The sequence below is a fragment of the Sander lucioperca genome, chromosome 20 (assembly GCF_008315115.2).
Source record: "Sander lucioperca isolate FBNREF2018 chromosome 20, SLUC_FBN_1.2, whole genome shotgun sequence".
NCBI classification, from domain to species: Eukaryota; Metazoa; Chordata; class Actinopteri; order Perciformes; family Percidae; genus Sander; species Sander lucioperca.
In genome coordinates this window covers 1,596,292-1,615,468 of record NC_050192.1, presented here as the reverse complement: position 1 = coordinate 1,615,468, position 19,177 = coordinate 1,596,292, and the positions used below count along the sequence as shown (strand labels likewise).

The window sequence follows — 19,177 nt, the reverse complement described above, 5'->3', positions numbered from 1 at the left end:
CAGGGTTTTGGCTGACTCACCACTCGGCTGATGAACTCATCATGAATGGACTCCTCCACAAACAGACGGCCAGCAGCGATGCAGTTCTCCCCCTTGTTGAAATACACAGAGCTCATGCCCTGTGGAGCAGCAGACACACAGACACAGAATCAAGAGCATGCTGTTTGATCCACAGTTTGCCGCTGAGCTCAGAGAAAGACGTTGAAAACAAAGTGCACATGCAATCAACGATTTTACTCTAACACTTAGCATTTATAAGCAGTATATTAGGGCTGCGAGGTATGAGGAAAATGTGCGCTATACGATAACGTTGTAAATATCGCGATACCTATATAACTTGAGATAAATAAACAGATATTAAAGTGTACTCAGTTCTTCATTTCTGCTGCTTTCAGTATTCTGCTAAAATACAACTAACTGCTTGTTGAATTTAAAACAAATGAAAGGAAATAACTTCAAACACTCTTTTAGGGAACAAATTGAACATTGAATTGAACATAAAAGTGATGTCATTTTCTGAACTTTCCAGACTGTTGTAGCTGTTCTATTATTTGCCTTTACCCACTTAGACATTATGTCCACATTCCTGATGATTATTTATCTAAAATCTAAGTGTGAAGATATTTTGTTAGAGCACCAATAGTCAACCCTAGAATATCCGCAATATTGATATCGAGGTATTTGGTCAGAAATATTGCGATATCTGATTTCCTCCCTATTGCCCAGCCCTTTTTGAATTAATCGATTAGTCTATAAAATGTCAGAAAATAGTGAAAAATGACAATCACAATTTCCCTGAAGCCAAGGTTAGGTCATCAAATTGGTTCTTCTGTTTAAAAAAAACTCTCCTGAACCCAAACGCATTCCATTTCAATCATATAATACAGAGTAAAAAAAAGATCAAATCCTCACAATCACGTGACTGGAACCACAAACGTACCGTTAATACCGAATACACTGTTGGAGGTGAAGTTTCTGTCAACTGAAAAATGTCTCCATTGACTAATTGCTTCATCACTAACATGGCGTAAAGGTTAACAGGCCCTGTTCCCTCTCCCTCTGTGAGTGCCGCTCTCTCACCATGCGAACCGCCTTGTCCATGTCACAGTCGCTGAAGATGATGAGAGGCGACTTCCCTCCCAGCTCCAGAGAAACCTTCTTCAGGTTGCTGAGCGCACAGCTGCGACGAGAGATCACAAAGAAACGGGACATGAACTTTTCACCTGGCAGGCAAGTCAACAAAGCCAGGAGTGGGTCAGGTCGTACCTCTTCATGATCTGTTTGCCGATAGGTGTGGAGCCGGTGAAGCCCAGCTTGCGGATGTCTGGGTGGTCACACAAGCGCTGTCCCACCATTCCACCTGGAGGAGAGAACAGGATTAGCAAGGTGCATTTTGGTAGCCTGACAAGCCAGACCCACATCAAGATGTTGGGTCTGGGAACACACCATTGGCAGGGCTCAATCCGAGGGGCGGGATAAACGGTTGTCTTTCAAATTGAAATTCCCTCTGCACGCAATAAGACAGCACCACAACCAACCAGAGCAACGAAGAAGGTCCCACGCGTTTTCTCACCAGCGGAGCTAGATGATAGATTAAACTTTTGCCGTATCCGGTCAGCAAAACTCCAAACACAGATTCCTTTTTAAAGAATGACTTCAGTGCCGGAATTCACGCGGAACCGTCGCAACTCTGCCGTCATTATGTTAAGCCCGCCCACCGACTCTATACACGATGTAACTGGCCTGACTAGAGTTTGGTTTTTCCAGCTCGCAAGCCAACAGAGAGTTGCTAGACGACCCTGACTGCAAATTACATTTGCTGCTGCTAGGGTGCGTCTAGATTTCTAGGCTAGCATTTTGGATCTATAAGAAAGCTTTTAAAGTAGGAGTCGGAAGTATCAAAGTGGCAGCAATGCTCAGAGATGATTGGATTCTCCAACACTGCTTCTGTGCTTCCTTTTCTGTCTCTGTCAACATGATGCGTCACAAAAACAGAACACAGTTTAAATGATGTATAAGGCTGATGTTACTGTAGATTTTTCCTATTGCCAACTAAACCCATAAAAAGACTAAAATCAATCATCTGTCAAAACCTTCTGACTGAAGTGGCCGGGTTAGCTCAGTTGGTAGAGCTGGCGCACATATAAAGAGTCAGTGACCATGGGTTCCAACCTGCAGCCCTTTGCTGCATGTCATTCCCCCTCTCTCTCCTTTCATATCTTCATCTGTCCTGTGAAAATAAAGGCCTGAAAATGCCCCCAAAAAATAAATGAAACTTTCTGACTGAAGACACAAAAGTACGTCTTTAAAAATGACTTGCAAATATATAGTCACATTTTTTTGTATACAGTAAGCTCAGCATTTTCATAAAACAGCTGGTCATTGGTTTTTATTAAACTTACTCAAACAGGAGGAATGAGTGCATTTGCTGGGGACTATTTTCATCATCAGAATTTATTGATCCCCTGAGGGAAATTGTTCAGTTGCAAGTGTATAAAGTAACATAAAGTAACATAGCTATAGTGCCAGAAATACAAAAAGTTGTAAGTGATACATTTGTATTTGTGGTAGTGTGTGTGTGGGATTGAGTGAAAAAATAAACTACAGTGTGTGTGTGTTCTTGGTAATGAAGGAACATGTCACCCAGTGCAACAGTGTGGCTCACTGATGTCTTTTAATCGTTTTTGGACAACAACGGAGCTCTGTGGCACAGAGGAAGAAGATATATCAGGCTTTGATACAGACAAAACTTATGAGTAGATACATTCACTGTTGCTTTTGGTCTCTTCGTGAAATTCGTTGACAATAATAAAAAATAAAAAAAAATCTTAAAAATGTGCGCTTTATAATCTTTGGAAAATGGAGCTCAGCGCAAATTCTTTCAGGAAGACTTCTAAATAACTTCAATCACCTCTCTCAAACTATTCAGCTGTTAAGAGGCGTTCACTTTTCAGTAAACCAACCAAAATTGGCCATGAAATTCATGATCCAATCACAGCATGGCATTCTGCTTTAAATGTCCTCTCTCCTTGCTATCAGCTGTCTTTTCAGGCAAACGTGCAACCCCTCCTCCTCCCCTTCCAGCTCCGGTCATCGTCTACCACGGCACCCTGAGTCCCTTTCCGGCAGACAGCTCCTTCGTTTGGTCTCCAGGTTCCTTCTCCATCATCACCAGTGTCTAGGCTCCATTGGGGGGGGGATATGTCTGGCTTCTCTACCCCTTTACAATATTTTTAACGATGGAGTCTAATCCCCAAAGACTCTGTACATTTCATATTATGCTTATGAACAATAAATCTTTGCATATCTGCAACGAAGTCTCTCCTGATTGAAATAGCAGATCTTGTATTCAAGACCTGTACACGTTTCAGGACATGTATGTTTGTGCAATGGTTCCCAACCTCTGGGTCAGAAACGCACAACAGGTTAGGGGATGATTACAAGACAAAGAAACAAAAATTCATCTACACAAAATGATTTTGTTCCTTGCAAAATACTGAGCCACGCACTGGATGTCAGGCAGTTATCCTTGAAATGTACTTCCGTTGATCCAGACTACTCTTCAACTGATCTGTTCACAAATTATAGATATATAACGTTTGACGAGGGGTTGCAAGTAGACTCTCCTTTGTATTGACAACCTAGCAACCTACGTTGGTTACCACTGGCCTATGAGTATGAGCAATCAGACTGTATTTGCACGGTTGACTTATGGTTTCTGAATCATATGTTTTCTTGACTGCATGACATAAGGAAAGGAATGTGGATCCTGTATTTGTGTTCATTACCTGAGCCTGGCAAAATGTTTATGACTCCTTTTGGTATGCCGGCTTTCGCTGACAGCTCAGCAAACTTCAGTGCCGTCAACGGAGTGACCTGTAATTATTAGAGTTAATGTATGAAACACAAACTCCTCTGACACTAGATACGATATGTGAGTCAAAGCCAGAGTGTGTGTGTAAGGTGTGCTCACCTGTGCGGGTTTAAGAACGAGCGTGTTCCCTGCTGCGAGGCAGGCAGCGCTCTTCCACGCCAGCATCATGAGAGGATAGTTCCATGGGATGATGATGGCACACACGCTGCCGCAGGAAAAGACACACACACAGCTCTGCACTCAGTAAAACACACGCAATATAGTCCAGTGACAATATTCAAATATAGGGCAGCATTTAGTAAATCCGGAGCTTTTACCCCAGAGGTTCTCTCTTAGTGAAGGTCAGATTTCGATTGGGCCTGGCTTGGTTGATGGGGATGGTCTTGCCCTGCAACAAAAGAAATGGCGTGTTCCTCTGGTTTTATAATCACTGTTCGACGTTTCTAAAACTGTCGTGAGCGTGCCTGAAGGTTAACCTACGTGGATCTTGTCACACCAGCCGGCAAAGTATCGGAAGGTCTGGATGGACATGCCTACGTGTGTCTTGAGGGCCAGCGTGTACACAGCTCCAGAGTCCATGGACTCGATGGTGGCCAGCTCCTCCTGGTGTTCCTCCATCAGGTCTGCGAGCCTGGAGGTAGGAGGGGTAAGAGTGAGAGGGCGCTCTCACTGTTTGGGGCTGGTTTGAGCCAGCCCCCAAAGGAAAATCACCAGCACCAAAATGACAAGAATTGAGAATAAAAAATAGCAATTCAAATCCTCTCCAAATGTGTTTAGTGACCCCAAACTTTTGGCCGGTAGTGTATATATTATTATTTTTATTTTTTTAGATCATGTAATCCCACTGGAGTCCTCTAGATGGAGCTACTCACTTGTAAAGCAGACTTCCTCTGTCTCTGGGGTTCATTTTGCCCCAGGGTCCATTATCATAGGCTTCTTTGGCAGCTGCCACTGCCCGGTCCACATCCCCCACTGAGGCGTAGGACACCTTACAGATCACCTGGTGAAAGGCGTAACGGTCACACACAGTGTCTGAGAAGGTTCTCAGTCACCCAGGTCATAGTTATCCAAGGAAGGGTTCAACGCCAGGGCAACTGGACTTGGGTAAAGGTGCTTCGAAGGCGTTTCGTCTCTCAGTCGAGAGAATTCTTCCTCCAGAACTGACGTCTTCGAAGCACCTTTACCCAAGTCCAGTTGCCCTTGCGTTTAACCCTTCCTTGAGTCGCACGCAGTCTAATAATTAATAATATGGCAGTAGATTCATGTGACTCACTGATCCATCAGTAGGGTTGATGGTCTCGTAGCTTTTCCCGTTTTCTGCATCCTCAAACTTGCCGTTGATAAAACACTGGGTTGGCATCTTCACTGTCATGTTGTTCACTTCTTTGGTTGCCTGGGTAACAGTACAAGCATCACAAATCAACCAACCACAAGCGCCTACCTTTGTGCATATCTTAAAATAGAAAAAAATCTTGAGAATCTTTGGATTTAGAACTTAAATGGGAGGATCTAAAGATAAATCGGCAGACTCGGGGTTCACTGAGACATAAAAGTGGCAGACTCACGTAGTCGATGACCAGCTCCTCCTCCTGGTCCTCCCCTCTCAGCTTGCGGACGAACATCTGGATGAAGTCCTGGAAGGTGGTAGCCATGTACACGTCCTCGTTCTGCAGCTGGACGCCGGCACACTTCTGCTTCACCTCCTCCACCAGCCTGACACAGAGACAACAGCGCTTCATCAGTGCCTACAGTGGCAGGGGTCTCTTTGTATAGTCGACTATTCGTGTATTTGACCATTAAAACTACTAATCGGTACGGCACATTATTGTCGAAAATATTCGTTCATCTGTGGTTTTAACATGGTGCAGTAATGGAGTAGTGGCATTGTATGATTATGTTTGATAATACTGTACAATTCCATTACTGTGCAATACCTGTACACTGTGCAATATCATTACTCTCATTGTCCAATATCTATTACTCATTGAATATGATCACCACTATTGGGCAATATTCAAATAATGCACAATAACCCACACTGCATCACACTGTATATAAAACCATATTTATTTTTTCATATGTATATAGTCTCAACTGTGCACCTTACCCCCCCCCCCACACACACACCTTTTTTTTTGTACTACTTATTTTATTCCATGTTGTTATATTTATTTTACGTATATGTTGGCACTGGGAAAGGAGTTGCTTTTAATCTCATTGTACATGTGTATAATGACAATAAAAGGCATTCTATTCTATATCAGATGTGTATGTAGTTACATCAGATATGCAGCAGGGGGCGCTGTGGGTAAACAAGTCATAGTTGTTCTGTGTGACATAAGACATAGTCGGGATCAATTGCCTCACATCCGGCGAATATGGGTGTACCTGGCCTTCCGCTCTCTGTGTGTTCTCAGACTCTATTCTTTTCGGGAAACAACAACCAACTTTGAGCTAGCAAGCTACACGCTGAAATGGCAAGTTTTGAAGAAAATTGCATTGTTTCTTTCTTACTCCACAGCGCTGTTGAGTAAAGCGTGATTTATGGTTCTGTGGAGGCTTCACACAGAGCTTTCGCCGTAGCCTACATAAGTGGCCTAATGTTTATACTTCGGAGCAAGTACCGACTCTAGAGTCATAGTGGGAGAAACTAAGTGTCTCCCCTGTTCTTTCTGACCACGGTGGGAAATCTGGAGCAGGAAAAGTTAACCCTCTCCTTGATTTCATGTTGTTTATAGAGAAGGAGAACCAGGAAATGAGTCGGGGGAAATGTGACGCTACCAAGCGACGTCCGTTGCCACAACGTGTAGTTACATTTTTCGAGAGGTGCACGTCAGGCTACACCGGCGTACGGTTGGTATCTCCATGTACCTACGTACGTAGCCATGGCGTTGATTTAACGCAGACGCATAAATCATGCTTAAGGTCTGGCAATGCAAGACTACATAAGACATGGCAGTGCAAGGTGTTAAAGCAGCGGGCATGGAGCGGACATTTTCTTGAATGCTAACCAGGAGTGCATAATAAGGAAAATAAATGAGGACTGCAGCGGCAGCGAGTAACTGTCAGTTTATCAGGGACACACAGATGTTTGATATTTTCTATTTTTGCACTTTATTTATGGTGTTTCATTGTGCTGAGAAGGTTCTAAATTTCTGTTTGCACTCTTTATAGACTATTTTCTGTTTACACTTGCCACCTGGAAAATAATCAGTGTCCTTATGAGAGCTGATTCCGCCGTGTCAGCCACTTTTGGCGTCTATTCATTTCTGACCGATCTCTGCACTGGCCTCCTCCCTCACCTGACCACATCCATGGAGGCGGCCCCGGACTTGAAGAAGTCTGTGGTGTCCTCAACGGCTGGGACATTGCTGAGGATGCCCTTCCAGATGTCCTGTAATAAATGAAAGCAACAGTCTCTAGGGTCAAACACCAGGTGGAAAACGTCAAGGTGAACATATCTTTCAAGAGAAGCAGAAGCTCCGGTATAGGCCACGACTAAACATCGTCCACTGACAGTAACTTGCCCTGATCTCCTCTGCCATCTTCTCTTCGTCAGCAGTCAGCTCCAGACTGGAGCTTTCCCCAGAGGAGAAGTATTTAGAAGCAGGGATCATCTTGCCGTCGTCAAACTGCAGGTTCTTCACCAGGAGCTGTGGACCAAACATAGAATGAATAAAAATAGAGGTCAGAGGAGACAACGCATACTGAGTTTGGAATGCGTGGTCACGGTGGCTGACAGGTTAAGGCGTTGGACTCAAAATCTAATGGGGTTTCCCCGCACAGCTTCGAATCCTGTCCGTGACGATATCTCTTGGGGTGGCAGTAGCTCAGCCCGTCAGGGCTTTCTGTGGACAGCCTGTTCACCTCCTGGGCACTGCCATGGTGCTCTTGAGCAAGGCACTGAACCCCGGGCGCCTCTCTGACATTTGTGCGTGTATAGTAACTGAGCATGTGTGTGTATGTGTTCTAACAGAGTATATAGAGTAATAAATTATTATTATTTAACTAACCTAGCATTACCTGGCAGCCTAAAAACCAGTGGTGTAGTCTATGTGATACGCAGGTATACGCAGTATACCCACTAAGAAAGCTCCAGGATTTCCATATACCCACTTAAAAATGTGCAATGGCACGTAACAACATACTTTCCATTATGATTTTAATATATTTTGAAATGTCATGTGTTTTTCTTCTTCACATAGGCTAAATAAAGGTATTTCCACTGTAAAATTGGTGCATAAAAGTGTGTCAGAATGCAGGAAATGGATTTGATGCTCCCGGACCCCCCACTATGATATGCACCCCCCCATTCTGGTCCATATATATATATATATATATATATAGGCCCATACATATACATTACAGTATACCCACTACAATACAATAGACTACACCACTGCTAAAAACCTACTGTATGTGGAGTGCAGCAGATGGACAGTCAACAGGGGCTTGACTCGTTCAACTCTACTTTTGTTTGTTTGGTCTGAATATTTGTTTTGCAGTGCGACAAACGACACAGACACTCACAGCTTTCCCATCGGTTCCATACAGCACCAGCCCGTTCTTGGTGACCAGGCCGGGCTGGGGCGCCCCCGCGATCTCCAGGGGCTGACCGGTTGGTAGCGACCCCCCCAACATGGACGAGCCATACAGGGTCACAGCCTGAGGAAGAACACACACAGAATCCCTTCAAACTAATATTTTGCGCGTTGCTAAACTTGTATTAACCTGCAGTTGTCCCGTTTTAATATGGTGTTACAATTTCAGGAAGCTCGACAGAATTAACCCAATTTAATCCAGTTTGTTTTAATGTCGTACTGCAGTAAGTTCCTCTTAATTCTACATGGGACTGTCACTACATGTGTTCTGCTGTTAGAGAAAATCCGATTCCACTCTCTTGTCTGTACCCTAAATATGAAGCTGACGCCAGGAGACAGTTAGCTTAGCTTAGCACAATGACTGGAAACAAGGGGAGACGGCTAGCCTGGCTCCACCTAAAGGGAAAGGAAACCTGCCTACCAGCACTTCTAACGCTCACCGATTAACATGTTGTATCTTGTTCCTGTAAGTGTAAAACGTGTTAAACGTGTTAAACGTGTTAAACGTGTTAACCGTGTCCTTTTTTACTTCTCCTGCGTAGCTACCGAGCTGTAGCTCTAAAGGACAGACCGTTCTTATTTTATGAGATGTCGGGCTCGTACTTGGGACTACATGGGCACAGAAAAGGCCCAGAGACTGTTTCTGGGCTATAGCCCAGAAACAGTCAGTGTGGATACAGGAGTCACATCTGTAGAACCACTGCGTCCAGTGTGTATGTCTTTAGTAAAGTGATTGGTGCTGTACTGCTCATACGTTTAGAGACAACTTGGTCATGTTATTGTGACTGCTATGTCATGTATGGTTGAGAAGAAGTCTTGTTTTTCTTCTTTGGCATTTATTTATTTGAATATTTTTGTAGTTATCTACTTTCCTGTTATGCCAAAAAAGTTGAATAAAAACGTTAATTTAAAAAGAAAGTGCATAGATTTTAGACTTTAAGACGTTCAAATGCCAATGCTCTAAAAGGGAAGATACATTTTACTATTGACAGGAGTAAATAAAGAAAAAATGCCTAGTTTAATGATACCACACTGCAACATACTGTATGTAACCCTACATTTGAACTCTTCCAGGACTTGTTGACACCATGTTTGAGTTACTAAATATCCGTCTCATCCCCAAAATATCAGAATCTATATCAGCCATACAGCCCTCTATCAATCTGACCTAGGCCTGTATCAATTATTACATAATTGGGTAATTACATTATTGCGGTTTCTTTGTTCAACCGCAATGAATTGCTCACATTCCCTTAATGCGTATGACTGGTAATTGTTCATTTTGTTTAGATATGCCAAATGACATGGGGGATATTGTAAGATCATATTTACTTTAATTATACTGTTTATGATAATAAAGAGGCGTGGTTTACTTCATAAGCTTTGTATTTTTGTCACTACATTATCTGGGTCACACAACAGTGACAGAACCAAAAGACATATCCTGGGATTCATTCAAAACGGGAATTTGTTTAAAAAAGTAATACATAAATAAATATTTTAAAAAATGTCCGTGAAAGGGACCATTTTATTTTAATCGCCATCATTTCTGAGACATTTAATTGTACGGCAAAATGTGCAATTGCTAACAGCTCTAATCTGGCCTTGCAATAGACACAGAGAGTGTGTGTGTTTTATTTGCTTGTGTGTTCCAGGTACTGCACCTGCCCATCAATGACTGTCCAGGCACCGGGGACTTTGTCGTGGCCTCGGATCCAGTTGTGGACGGCCTCCGCTGGTTGGGCCAGGTTGACCTGAGGGAGAGAGCGACACTGGAGTCAACATGCTGACGGCTCAGATGCATTTTCAGACCAGGTCGCGCACATTTCTGAGAATGAGAGGGAAGCCCAACAGCTGCCACTAGCTGAGCGCCACGTTGGAAAACTGACGCTGGACTAAAAAAACAACAACTCTGCACTAAGAATAGCACATTTAGATTCACTGCCAGCAACATGGCTCCAATAGGCAAATCAGAAAGCAGCTAAGGTCCGCCCCACCTCTGCCTTTCCTCTTGTAAGATAAACACTCGCCAGACACTCAATCTTACATGTTTAGCCCTGAACCAGTGTTGGAAGAAGTATTCAGATCCTTTAATTGAGTAAAAGTACTAATATCACACTGGAAATATACTCTGTTACAAGTGAGTCCTGCTTTGAAAATGTTACTTAAGTAAAAGTATGTAGGTATCATCAAGAAAATGTTCTTAAAGTATTAAAAGTAAAAGTGCTCGATCCTCACATTTTAGAAACTGGAAACGGTCCAAACTGTTCTGTCAATCAACTAAGTGTTAAATTGGCTAAGTTTACTTGTAGGCCTGTATATTGTTGGGTAGTTTAAGTTATAATAAAACATCAGATTTGATAAACTACATGTGTTTTGGGTGCAAAACATGATAATTTGTAAAGTAACTAGTAACTAAAGCTGTCAGATGAATGTAGTGGAGTAAAAAGTACAATATTTCTCTCTGAAATGTAGCAGAGTAGAAGTAGAAAGAGGCATGAAAAGAAAAGACTCAAGTCAAGTACATATGCAATATCCCTTTTTCTTTGTCCCGCGAATTCTCAAAGAAGTTGGACAGAGATCATTCAACTATAAAGCTCCTTCTGATTGGAATAATCTCCCTGTTTGTCTGAGATCTATCACCACTTACTTAATTAACTAACTTAATTGTGCATTCTTAAGACTTTTTCTGTTTATTTGTGCTGAAGACAAACTGCTTCAATTGTTCTTTATTCTTTTGGAATGGATTTATTATCCAGGCTATGATTGTATCTAATTTCTATTTTGTGTAACAGCTGGGGGTGTGGGCAAGCTGTCTGTACCTGTGTATTTGTAGTGTTTGTTTGTTATGTAGCGCTGTTCTATTTGAATGTGTTTTATAACTATGTATTTGTGTTTATGGGCCCCCCCTCAAAAATGAGATGCTACATCTTAAGGGGCTATCCCTTTCAATAAATGCAAAGTACCTCCAATTTGTACTTAAGTACACTACTTTGAGTAAATGTACGTAGTTACATTCCACCACTGCCCTGAACAAACAACATGTTGGGCTAAGAGTACATTCCCATGCTATTCTCTGAGTGAAGGTGCTGTTCACTGAGTAGCTGTCCACTGGGACACTGTCTGTGGGAAGCACCTCATCCAGGGTACTGGAATACTACTGTCCCCACCATTTCATTCAAACGTAATTATGTAAAGAGTGACTTAATGCAGCATTTTAGCTTAAAACACGTGCATTCAAACCCATACCACACAAGCCCTTCCCACCGCGGTCACCCTACGACCACCGACCTCTCACCTTGGCGTTGGATTTCTTCTGAATTCCTTCATAGCTCGCTCCTTCCTCTGTCTGGGGAACTCTTGGGGCCTTTCCATCAGCAATGAGCTGCACCGACTCCACCTGCAGCAGGAAACAGTGCGAGTGTGACACCTCCGTCTGTGCTGTGTGTCTGCGTCATGTATATTCATTTCTTGCTGACAAGTTCAAAAGATATAAGGGTAAGTTGGAACTAGGCATTGTGAATGTAAATGGACTGTATTTACTGTATATAGCACTTTTCTAGGCTTAACTACTACTCAAAGTGCTTTTCCATATTACAGGCACCATTCACCATTCACACACATTCATCCACTGTGGCTGAGGCTGCCGTACAAGGTGCCACCTGCTCATCAGATAAACATTCACACACTGATGGCGCAGCATCGGGAGCAATTTGGGTTTTAGTGTCTTCCCCAAGGACACATCGATATGGGACTGCAGGGGCAGGGATCGAACCACCAACCTTCTGATTGGTAGACGACCGCTCTACCTGAGCCACAGCCGCCCTTGTGGGAAAGAGCATGAAGATATGTCTCTACAGGACGACTTGATGGTTTACTCAACTTGAAAATGGTTCAATATAAATGCATGCTGATCATACACTCTTGATTACAGTCCTTTTGTGATCAAAGGGAGTAGTTCACCCAAAAAACATTAAAGTGCTCATATTATGCTCATTTTCAGGTCCATAATTGTATTTAGAGGTTATATCAGAATAGCTTTACATAGTTTTGTTGTACTGCACATTGCTGCAGCTCCTCTTTTCACCCTGTGTGTTGAGCTCTCTGTTTTAGCTACAGAGTGAGACATCTCACTTCTGTTCCATCTTTGTTGGGAGTCGCACATGCTCAGTTGCTAGGTAAGGACTACTAGCCAGTCAGAAGCAGAGTATGAGGGCGTGCCCTGACAGTACCTAGGTAAGGACTACTAGCCAGTCAGAAGCAGAGTATGAGGGCGTGCCCTGACAGTACCTAGGTAAGGACTACTAGCCAGTCAGAAGCAGAGTATGAGGGCGTGCCCTGACAGTAGCTAGGTAAGGACTACTAGCCAGTCAGAAGCAGAGTATGAGGGCGTGCCCTGACAGTACCTAGGTAAGGACTACTAGCCAGTCAGAAGCAGAGTATGAGGGCGTGCCATGCTAGCAGCTAGGCGAGCATTATAACGTGTGTTCCAAAGTGACCACGTTTGTCTCTGAAGTAAAGGCTGGACTACAACAGAGCTGTTTGGAGCAGTTTGTGAACAGAGTTTTCTGTTGGAGATGGTAAGTCCCTTTGGGGTGGACTTTGGGCTTTTTCACTTTGTAAACCTATAACGTGCACAAAAAAGATACATAACACAATAAAGGAAAGGGGAAAAGCCAAAAAGCATAATATGAGCACTTTAAATTCCAGGTGGTTACCATAGCCTTGATGCCCTCTGGGAAGAGGAAGCGGTTGTAGAGTGTGTCCACTGTGTCAGTGGGCTCCACAGCACACTCCCTCTGCAGCAGGATTGGTCCGGTGTCCAGTCCATCATCAGCCCAGAACACTGTGAATCCAGCTTTCTTATCACCGTGGATCAGGGTCCTGGTGACACACACATATACAGAAATATAACCAAGCCTTGCGTTGCCATAAACCACTTTGATATAAGATATAAAGTAGACCATAAGCCTGACCAAATGGAGCAGAATCAGATAAAGAAGAAATAAAAGCTGATTGCACCTGGAGGGATTGGGGCTGTTGATAAGACATATTCCTTTATGCCTGCATTGGACTAGTCTGGATCAATGGAAGTATATTTCAAGGATAAAGCCTGATATTTGTCAGGCTCTACCCCTCTCCTTCCGCTCTGGTGTGTTGCCGTTCTCAAAATCCCTCAACAACAACCTTCGAGCAAGCAAGCTACACGCTGAAAATGGCGAGTTTTAAAGAAAATTTGGATCATGCAACAAAGCGGGCCTGCATGGTTCTTTCGATGAATGATTGTAAAGCTCTACAAAGAATATGTTTACGGCATTTACTCTCTAAGTGGGACGATTTGGGGCCGATGTATCTAGCCAATTTAAATAGCTAATGTTACTGTATTGTGTGAACAGTTAATTTAAAATTGAATGTGTTGTCAGTTTTTATCAGGGTGCAAATGTTCCACCAAAACAAGTTCCTTCCCGAGACTATTTAGCAGAGCCACTGTCGCTGCGTCCAGAACTTGGCGCTGCCCAAGACGATTGTGATTGGTTTAAATAAAAAAATAAAATGCAAACAACCCAGAGCGTTATTTTTCTCCTATCCCAGAATGTATGTGTGGTGTAGCCAGACCTTACTCCACAACGCTGTGGAGATAGAGACTGCATGTGAGACTAGCATTGGACCAACCTGTCTTCTCCTGCAGGAGCCTGCAGTCATGTTGCTGTTCATTTTTTTTAAAACTTTGGACACAGCTAAGCTAGCTGTTTCCCCCATAGTCTAGTGAGTGATAACAGGAGCAGAGAGATATTAAGGGTGGAGAACAGACGGACTAGCAAGAGGAGGAGATAAGAAAACCTACTGCTACACAGACAGATAGCAGCAAACCCTCCTCTACCTCCACTCAGGACTCAGGGCCTGGTGAACTATGCACATTTAGCCTTTTAGTTTCTCTAAAGTACAGTTTAAAAAAACCATTAGAGGAAGCTAACTTGTGTAACTTTTATAGCACCCACTGTAGCCACAAGTAGAGAAAAGTCATAAAGCCAACACATTTACTCAGTAATGCCAGTTACAATTAGCTAACACAATATCTATCTAAAGTTTGCTAGACTATCTGTCCAATCTGAGTTTTCGCTCGCATGACTATTTTGCAGCGGCTCTGTGCGGAGCTTAGCACCGCCCATGACGATTCTGATTGGTTTAAAGAAATGCCATTAAACCAGAGCACGTTTTCCTCCCAAACCCCAAATGCTACAGGGGTGCCAACTCTGACGCGTTGGCCGTGAGACAAGTGCATTTTTACCCGTTGAGCCACTTGTGATCAACTAGTTATGCTTTCAGAGACGGTGAGGGGGTTCAAGAGTGTCTGTGGAATTTTCGAAATTTTCTCACATTTGCGATGCTACTTCACAAGCCATCCCAGGACTGCGGTCAAGCCAACCGACGCTCAGATCTCCGTGGTCAAATCAGCCGACGCTGAAATTGTAGTGCACTCATATACTAGTCCTTTTGGTAAATGTATTAAACGGCACAGAACGACGGTCTTAGCAAAGTTAGCGGTAAGATACACATGGGACTACTTCCGGTTTTCAAAATAAGGTGTTAAACTTTATATATAAAGTACACATAAAAATAAGATTATATCGATTATATATATATTTATATATGTGGATTATATTTTCAAGAAATAAAAACCAACATTTTTACTGTAAACATTTTGAGATTTTACAAAGTAATTGTCCCACATTTCTACCGTAAAATGACTTCAAATCTGAAAGTCGAGGTGCTAAAAATCTATTTTGCTCCATAAATCCAGTCAATGACTAAAATATTTGAGTTGACATCTCTAAAAACACCAATAATTAAAATCTAACAATTTAACTGTATGCATATGGAGGTTTTCCAAGTAAAGTCCAACATTTTAACTGTAAAATGACTTTAAATCTGAAATTGTAGGTGCAATAAAACGACGTTGCTCCATAATTCCAGGCAATGACTGATATATTTGAGTTAAGGACATCTCTGACTAAACCCTTACTGAAAATCAAACAATTTTACCGTATAAATATGGAGATTTTTCGAAGTAAAATCCCATACCTTTACTGTTAAATGACTAAAAATCTGAAACTTGAGGTGCTATGAAAAGACTTTGCTCCATAATTCCAGATAATGACACATGAGTACAGGACGTCACTGACTGCACCCATAATGAAAATTAAACATTTACTGTTCTCATTCTTTAGAATTGCAGTGGTCCTAGTAGATCCCTTTGGTAGACCAATGTTAATTTAACTTTGGGATCCTGGTCCCTACGCTGAGAACCACTGGGGTATGTGTATGTGTGTGTGTGTGTGTGTGTGTGTGTGTGTGTGTGTGTGTGTGTGTGTGTGTAAATATATATATAATACATTTTTTTTGTTGCTGTACAGTAATGATGCTGAATGAGCAAAAACAAAAAATTGCTTTTGTACGCAGCAAAATTTTGGTTGGCCACACCAAATCTCACTCCAAGATTTTTTGAAAAGTTGGCAGCCCTGATGCTATTTGGAGTAGCCAGACCCTCCTTCAGCGCACTTTGAAGGAGGGTCTGGCAAAGCGAGACAAGTAATTATTAACCTGGCCGAGCAGGGTCAACTGCCAAACCTGTTGGCACAGCACTTCTTTTTTTGTTTGTAGATTGGAACATTAATGGCAGGACTAGGGGGGATAACCAGGGGATGGGACGGTGCGTTAGGACAAATCTGGCGCAAAATGAACCTAAGGGTCGGGGCGGCGTATAGCTCACCCAGTGGGAGCGTGCGCCCCATGTGGGCTGGGCCCTTTGCAGCGGCGCAGGTTCGAATCCGACCTGCTGCCCTTTGCTCAAAATAGCACCACACTTCAACAGTAGCATAATGAGGGTCCCTACATGTAAAAGAGAACGTTTTAAGTGTACAGATTATTATAAAAAGATTATAAAGACAGTACCGTTCACGTATACAGGCAGGTGCCATCTTGGAAAAACAGTCACGATCAGTTGAACGACTAATGCCGAGCTTGAGCTATGTTACTGGTTACTGGATACACAGCGTTCGTCGTTCGACTGGTCATGACTGTTTTCCCAAGATGGCGTAAATAGAATTGACCCTCTGCTTCCTACAAGCTCAGTGTGAAACGTGGTCTGAGGACGATGTCCGCCACTACTGCCTAACCCGTCTTCCTTACCAGTTAATGGCCGAGGCTCCTCTGTGCAGGGGCAGGAGCGAGGGGTGGTAGATGATGGAGCCGTGCCTGGGGTTGTCGATGATGTTCATGGGGATGAACTGGGAGCAGAAGGGCAGGACGTTGAGCTCGGCGCCCACCGCCTTGTAGGCATCCACCACCTCCGGGATGGGCTTCCCCTTGACCCGCCAGCGGGGGAACTTGAACACCGGCGTCCCGTCCTTCTCCGCCGCCATCGCTGACAGAGAAGAGGAGAGTTTACTGATAAGTTTAGAAAGCAGAAAGGAAGTGCAACAGGGAATCTGGGGTTCATGGTTGGAGCCTTTACCCCAAGTGCAGCAGTTTTTAAATTGATTGCGGACATTCTTAGAAGAGATACTGGATTTCTTTAGGCTGATACTGATATTTTAGTGTTTATAAATTCTAATAAGGATGGATCAATATTTCATTTTACATAAGTATTTTCAAGATATGTACGACATCAGATTATTTGTAATGGGACACTGCTTCTAAATAACCTCAAACATCTTTGGCATTGCTGTACCGCAGACTTTCAAACGTTATATTAGTAATCGTCCAACATATATGCTGCTACCGATATCAGCCCAGCAGATTTACTGCTCTAGCTCTACTTCATACTTCAGTTCATTTCAATCGTTATATAACTGCTCAAACTTGCAATGCATGTGTAAGTAAGTCTGTTTTTTGAAACTTGGGCTCTTCAGCGATATGAGATCTGACTGCAAGGAAATGACCAAATCCATGTTACAGTTTCCACAATGTTAATACAGGCTTACCAACTGTCTTTTCAGTTTCACTTTTCAACATTGTAGCTTGTGAATGCAATGCTTTTTGGTCCATTTTACACTGTCCTTTTCTAGTCTCATTAAATGCAACCAAGAAGGAAAGTTGTGAAAAAGGCCTCTGCTTGCTACACTACATGAGCATTATGACAAAAAACACAGGTAACTAATTGTTCTCTGTGAAGGGCCATTTAGATAGCAGACGGTCAACCTTCACTGAGCATACTGTAGATACTAACTAAGACTACAATGGGAGCAGGTATTTTTAATACCGCAATATGTGCATTTTGAATATCACAGTATCATTCCTATGTTGATCTCCGGGAAGGGCTAGAAACTAAACTCGAGTGGGCTCAGACACAGAAGGTACTAGAATTGAAGTGAATTGAAAGAGGAAGACAGGCAGAGGTCAAGAGGCCGCTGATTGCTCATGATGATGCTTACTAAAAAACAATTGCATCATACCAAAGAGCGCGGCCCGATTGTAGACTTTTCACCTTAGAGGTAGGGCTGGGTATCGTTCAAAAATGTTCGTTACAGTGACTTCGATACAGGTTCCTGAACAATGCTTTTTTCAATACGAATTTTATAAAACAAAAACAAATTACAACATTATACATTTGGTACAAATCTTTTTATTTATATTTCAGCCCCTACTACTTGCGCCCCATCTCTGTGTGTAACGTAGAGTTTTTCCTGCGTGCCTCTACGACGTGTAGTGTTGGACAGCCAATCACCAGCATTATTAGATATTAGTAGAAGCATTATGCACGCTGATTGGCTCACTGACTCTGATGAGATAAAAGCTATAGTGTGTAGTTTCGGGCGGCCCCATGAGGAATTCTAAGTAATGACAACAACACTGTTGGTGCATCCACATGATACAAGCCCCCCCCCCCCTCCTCCATGCAGTTACTAGTAGCCAAGGAGGACACGGAGGATTAAAAAAACATGATGGACTCTTCAGAAGAGGTAATTATCTTCACTCGAGTTTCTGAGCGGGAAAGTCACCGGACGCCACAATCTTCTGAACATAGTCATACTGAGAAATCCAGAGAGAGTTGTGTGGAGCTGATAGTCTTAATTAGCTTTGTAGCAACTCATTTGGCAATGGCTGGAATGTAACGGACGTTCATTAATATCCAAAAGTTACGCGCTAAAGCTTTAACTCCTTAGGTATTGTAATTGGGTATTGAAGGACGAGGCATTTTTCGATACTCAATACTTTAGAGGCAATTCGGTCGGGTCCTAAAAAGAATTGAGTCGGGTACCCAGCCTTACTCAGAGCTGCATCTCTGGGCCACACAGGGCCTCTCCCCAAACAGACAATGGAGCCACTATCCCGCAGCTAACGCAGGATTAAGGCCTGTCTTTGTCCAGGAGCACTGTGGAGTCAACATGCATCTACCTCAGCCCCAGAACAGGCCTGTGATGACCCATAGAAAACCCAGGACATAGGATCATCAGAGGCCATCCACACATCCGAGATGTTCTGTCTTGTTTTTGTTTGTACAAACCCAATACAAAACTTTGATTCTGTTGCATTTTTATGTAATTTCTTATGGTGTAATTAGTGAACCAGATGATACAGCCATTTATACTTTAGAAGAAATTGAATTTCCAAACCGTTTTAGTCTCATTTTATCCTGATATCCTCTTTGCTGTTGACTGATTAAGTTCCTATTGTTTTACCTGATCAACAACTTTAAGTG

At 42.8% G+C, this 19,177-nt stretch overlaps 1 protein-coding gene and 1 non-coding gene across 3 annotated transcripts in view; one reads left to right on the top strand and one right to left on the bottom strand.

Annotated features, from left to right (window-relative positions):
- Positions 1-19,177, bottom strand: part of aldh1l2 (aldehyde dehydrogenase 1 family, member L2) — a 34,582-nt gene that overhangs the window by 8,509 nt on the left and 6,896 nt on the right. For both annotated transcript variants that reach the window (XR_004896019.1, XM_031288180.2), the window contains exons 3-19: positions 16,666-16,900; positions 13,194-13,359; positions 11,774-11,875; positions 10,140-10,229; positions 8,405-8,539; positions 7,402-7,527; positions 7,177-7,268; positions 5,440-5,587; positions 5,148-5,267; positions 4,747-4,874; positions 4,355-4,505; positions 4,192-4,262; positions 3,974-4,079; positions 3,789-3,876; positions 1,267-1,360; positions 1,081-1,180; positions 21-119 (exon numbers count right to left, since the gene is read on the bottom strand). Coding sequence is in view for 1 of the 2 variants with exons in the window: in XM_031288180.2 (XP_031144040.1) it covers positions 21-119; positions 1,081-1,180; positions 1,267-1,360; positions 3,789-3,876; positions 3,974-4,079; positions 4,192-4,262; positions 4,355-4,505; positions 4,747-4,874; positions 5,148-5,267; positions 5,440-5,587; positions 7,177-7,268; positions 7,402-7,527; positions 8,405-8,539; positions 10,140-10,229; positions 11,774-11,875; positions 13,194-13,359; positions 16,666-16,900 (2,051 nt within the window). In the remaining variant the exon portion in view is untranslated. The remainder of the gene's footprint in view (positions 1-20; positions 120-1,080; positions 1,181-1,266; positions 1,361-3,788; positions 3,877-3,973; positions 4,080-4,191; positions 4,263-4,354; positions 4,506-4,746; positions 4,875-5,147; positions 5,268-5,439; positions 5,588-7,176; positions 7,269-7,401; positions 7,528-8,404; positions 8,540-10,139; positions 10,230-11,773; positions 11,876-13,193; positions 13,360-16,665; positions 16,901-19,177) is intronic.
- On the top strand, positions 7,600-7,681 carry trnal-caa. The gene has a single exon. It is a non-coding gene; the product is annotated as a tRNA-Leu (tRNA).